The sequence below is a fragment of the Grammomys surdaster genome, unplaced genomic scaffold (genome assembly GCF_004785775.1).
Source record: "Grammomys surdaster isolate TR1022 unplaced genomic scaffold, NIH_TR_1.0 1164, whole genome shotgun sequence".
Taxonomy (NCBI): Eukaryota; Metazoa; Chordata; class Mammalia; order Rodentia; family Muridae; genus Grammomys; species Grammomys surdaster.
Genome location: NW_021605583.1, coordinates 4,965,334 through 4,969,746, shown reverse-complemented (window position 1 = coordinate 4,969,746; position 4,413 = coordinate 4,965,334). Strand labels below are relative to the sequence as shown.

General features: G+C 53.6%; 1 protein-coding gene across 1 annotated transcript in view; it reads left to right on the top strand.

Moving 5' to 3' along the window:
• The window catches only part of Dscaml1 (DS cell adhesion molecule like 1), a 325,176-nt gene that overhangs the window by 246,634 nt on the left and 74,129 nt on the right, over positions 1 to 4,413 (top strand). The window contains exon 8 of the mRNA XM_028783764.1: positions 1,573 to 1,845. Within this exon, the coding sequence (XP_028639597.1) occupies positions 1,573 to 1,845 (273 nt within the window). The remainder of the gene's footprint in view (positions 1 to 1,572; positions 1,846 to 4,413) is intronic.

The window sequence follows — 4,413 nt, the reverse complement described above, 5'->3', positions numbered from 1 at the left end:
CCTCCCTTCCCCTCCCTCCCTCCCTCCCTCCCTCCCTCCCTCCCTCCCCCTCTCTCTCTCTCTCTCTCTCCCTCTCTCTCCTGTCCACCACAGTCCCATCAACCATTCTTGTATATGAGCGTGTGTCTGTACAGTCCACCCCATTTTCCTTCCCCCACCTCCTCTTCCCTCCCACAATCTGGTCTGCGCATCCTCCCGACCCCATCCACCCCATCAAATCACTCTGGGCCCCCAGTGCTCTATGCACCTGCTAGCATCTGCCAGCCCCCAGCAGGGTCTTGAAAGGACAAAGACAGAAATAGAGCATACTCAACCTTAATACTAGTGAGTTCCCAGGATCCTTCACTGAGCCAGCCCTGAAATGTCCCTAGAAATGTAGGCAGCCAGAGACCCTGAGATCATGTTCTCACAACAAGGCTCAAGCCTTCAGGAGTGCGAGATTGAAACTGAGCCCCCCCCCCCCCAGTTGGGTAATTCCTGGAGATAGGCAGCCTGAAGGAATAGGAGACGAGTTCACAAGGAATTGACCACACCCTTCTTCAGTTCTCCACGTTACCATGCTGAGAGGAGTCCCTCTGGTGCTCTGCAGACCTCTGAGTCCGACTGGTCCTCTCTGGGCCCTACCAGTGACCTCTAACCCAAGGCTAGAGGACAGAGAAACTGTCAGAAATGGATGCTGGCCCAAGGATGCTAGCAGTTATCCTGAGGCAGGGAAGGGGTAGAAATGGAGATTCAATCTAAATAAATTCACCTATACCAGCTCCCCCATGCCATATGACAAGTCTGAGCCCACTACCCAGCCAAGCCCCTGTGCCCCTCTCTGAACTGGAGCTACAGGGTCCTGGAGGAAGATTCTTTAGTTCTCTCCTGTATCTTCTGGATGGGGACCTGAAGCACCAGGTTTCCATGATGCTCTCCAGTACTGTCCCTTCATGGTGACCTCTAAAGCTTCCTCCTCCCACTCCCATGATGCCTTCTGCCAGCCAGCCCTGATGAGGATACTCCCACCCCTCCCCCACTATGGTCAGAGCCCCACTTTGCAGCTCATTCTCAGGTACCCAACAACACAATTTCCCTGACTGGAAGAAGCAACATGTGGGCTCATATGGTCAAGACCTTCCCGGGTGCCTTTTGGATAGTACGTTACTATGTGAAAGGTTCTTTGAGGGGTGTGAATGCAGTGTGAACAAGCAGAGAAAGAGCATGAGGTCCCTGCTTCCCTGTTGACACCTCAATCCCAGCTTCTCTCCAAAGTCTCCCTGTGGTGGTTATGGATTGGCCTCGTCCAATCCCGTAAAGGATGGGATTCCTGTGAGACACCTGTGTGGCTCACAGCTGTTTTCCAACTATCTTACAATGATGACAGTGAGTTCTAGGAGTCCCATGGGTGACCCCAATCCTGGCCTCTGCACTTAGCTGAGAAAACACCCCCTCTGCCCTCTTCCAGGAAGTCTCTCATCCCAGGGGTAGTCTCAGGGGCCAAGCAAGGGAGAAGAACCCCACCACAAAGTGGCACTGGCTCATGACGCCACCTGGCTCTCCTCTCCTCTTTCCCCCCCACACACTCCCCAGGACCCCCCAGCATCCGGGCAATGAGGAACATCACAGCAGTCGCCGGGCGGGACACACTCATCAACTGCAGGGTCATTGGCTACCCCTACTACTCCATCAAGTGGTACAAGGATGCCCTGCTGTTACCCGATAACCACCGCCAGGTGGTGTTTGAGAACGGGACTCTCAAGCTGACGGATGTGCAGAAGGGCATGGATGAGGGGGAGTACCTGTGCAGTGTTCTCATCCAGCCCCAGCTTTCCATCAGCCAGAGCGTCCATGTGGCTGTCAAAGGTAGGTCTCTCCCTGCCCGCAGCCTGCCTGCCTCCCAGGCTGCAGGCACAGGCGTCCAGCAGAAGGCACTCCACTGTGTATATAAGTCTAAGGAAGAGGGAGGGACTGGGCCTGGCCTTTGGGAAGAAAGATGACAGAGTTGGGGATCGTGATGGACACAAAGCTAAAAGCTCCAGGGGAAAAAAAAAACTAGCACTGACCTTGGGGATACGAAGCCTCAGCTTTAGACACGAGGGGCCAGCATGCTTTCTAGACAGGAGGCGCAGGCCAGGAATGGTTGGTAGCCTACACGGGGCCACTGATGTCAGGAAGAAGCCACCAGGTACTCAGTAGGACCACATCAGGTACTCAATAGGACCACACCAGGTCCTCAGCAGGACCACACTGGAGAGCAGCAGCTGAAGGCCAGGGCAGAAGAAGCTCACACTAACCACCCCGGCTCCATCCTGAGCACAAAGTGCGCACCTCACCTTCTGTGGAGTCACAGGAAAGAGATCATCTGCTCGCCCTCTGAGGCCTGGAGCTCAGTTACTGACCCACCATAGCTTTCTTGTTCACCTGATGGGGGGGCTACAGCAGAGGTCAGGGTGGGTGCTAGGTGGCTCTGCTACCTTCTCAGAGGCCATCTCCTACATCTACAGATAGTCTGATTTTTAAAGGAACAATTCAGTAGACCTGTCATCCACTAGACTCTGCCCCCTTGGCTCTGAGACAATGAGAGTTATGGATTCCCCCAAATACATCCTTTGGGATCCACAGGCATGAGGGTTATCTAGACAGTGCCTGGGGTGCAGGTCCTGTGGTTTCTAGGAGCAGGATGGGGAAGCAGATCCTGTTGGGCCTGACCAGGAAATATCAGAGAAGGGTGCAGGTCAGGAGGCAAAGATCAGCCTCCACCTCCCGAATGAAGAGGTAACCTGTGGTACCTGGAGGGCAGCAGAAGAGAGACAGTGCTCTTGAGACCCAAGAGGGGCTCCCCATCACCTGTGGGCTTCCTCCTGCATCCAGCCATCCTTCAGAGAAATGAGGGATGGGACTGGAAAGACCCCTTCCCCTTATCCTGTAGAGAATCGGGGAGGGGGCAACCAACCAGGAAGGGAAAGCCAGGCAAAGGCCAAGGTTTGTGGGAAAGCAAGAAAAGAGAACAGGTCCAGGCCAAGAAGGGCCCTGACACCTGGGGTGCCCTTGAGAGTCTTAGACCAGAGTCTCCACTGCTTTGACCCTGGAAGAAGCATAACATGTGCAAAGAAGGGGGGTGTCTAGGAAAGAAAATGTTTGGGGACACATGCTGTATCAGTGAGCTATGACAATGACCCCAGGATGGGAAGACCGGGAACCTGACAATCACAGAGAAAGCCCTCCTCCCTGTGCTTCTTACCATTCTGTCATCTGGCTCACCCTGAGCAATTCCCGGGGGCCAGGTCACGTGCATCCTGTGTACCCACCCTGCCACCTGTCACAGTGCCAGACAGCACATGTCTGTTGAACTGAATCTGCGGCATTGGTCTGAGTTGGAGTAACTTAAAGGAAGCCACACTGTGAGCTCCAAGAACTAGGAGGGCTTCATGGCCATCTCAGACCTGAGAAAGAGAGCTGAGATACACATTGGCAGTACCACCTCCCTGCTTTAGGCGGTGACAGTTACAGAGTGTTCCCTACCTCGTGCCCTTTCTGGGCAGCCCATGGACCTACATGCCAGGCCCCCATCTCCCTTCCACACGTGGGGAAACGGTCTTGGTAATGATATGCCATAGCCCAGCCTGCCCTGATTCCACCCCACTGGGCATCACAGGAGCCTGTATCCATTTCTGTTACAAGCAATGGGCCGAGAGCGTACAGTGTAAACATCACATATTAAAACATCTAACCTCTGCTCTGCTCCCTGTGCCCAATGCTCCAGCAAGCATTTGGCCGGGTTTGTCAGCTAAAAGAAAAAAATACTAGTAACAGGGCTCCAGCAAGGCTCAGAGTACTCGGAACATCCTGAAAGCCGCTCTCTGCTCATCAATTATTCAACCCCACTCAGGGAGCGTTCACTCCTAATGAATTGAATCTGATGCATTCAGGCTCAGCTGCTCAGTAGACCTGTAGTGATAGTGTAGTGACAGTATCTCCCAGCCCGAGGACAGGGGTGGAGAGCATGTGCGTGTGTGTGTGACTGTGTGTGTGCATGTGTGATTGTGTGCACACATGTATGACTGTGTGTATGTGTGACTGTGTGACTGTGTGTGTGACTGTGTGTGTGCCTTGTGTGACTGTGTGTGTGTGTGTGACTGTGTGACTGTGTGTGACTGTGTGTGTGTATGTGTGACTGTGTGCGTGCATGTGTGATTGTGTGCGCGCATGTATGACTGTGTGTGTGTATGTGTGACTGTGTGTGTGCCTTGTGTGACTGTGTGTGTGTGTGTGAGACTGTGTGTGTGCATGTGTGATTGTGTGCGCACATGTATGACTGTGTGTGTATGTGTGACTGTGTGTGTGACTGTGTGTGTGCCTTGCGTGACTGTGTGTGTGTATGTGTGACTACGAGTGTGTGCTTGTGTGACTGTGTATGTGTGTGCACGTGTG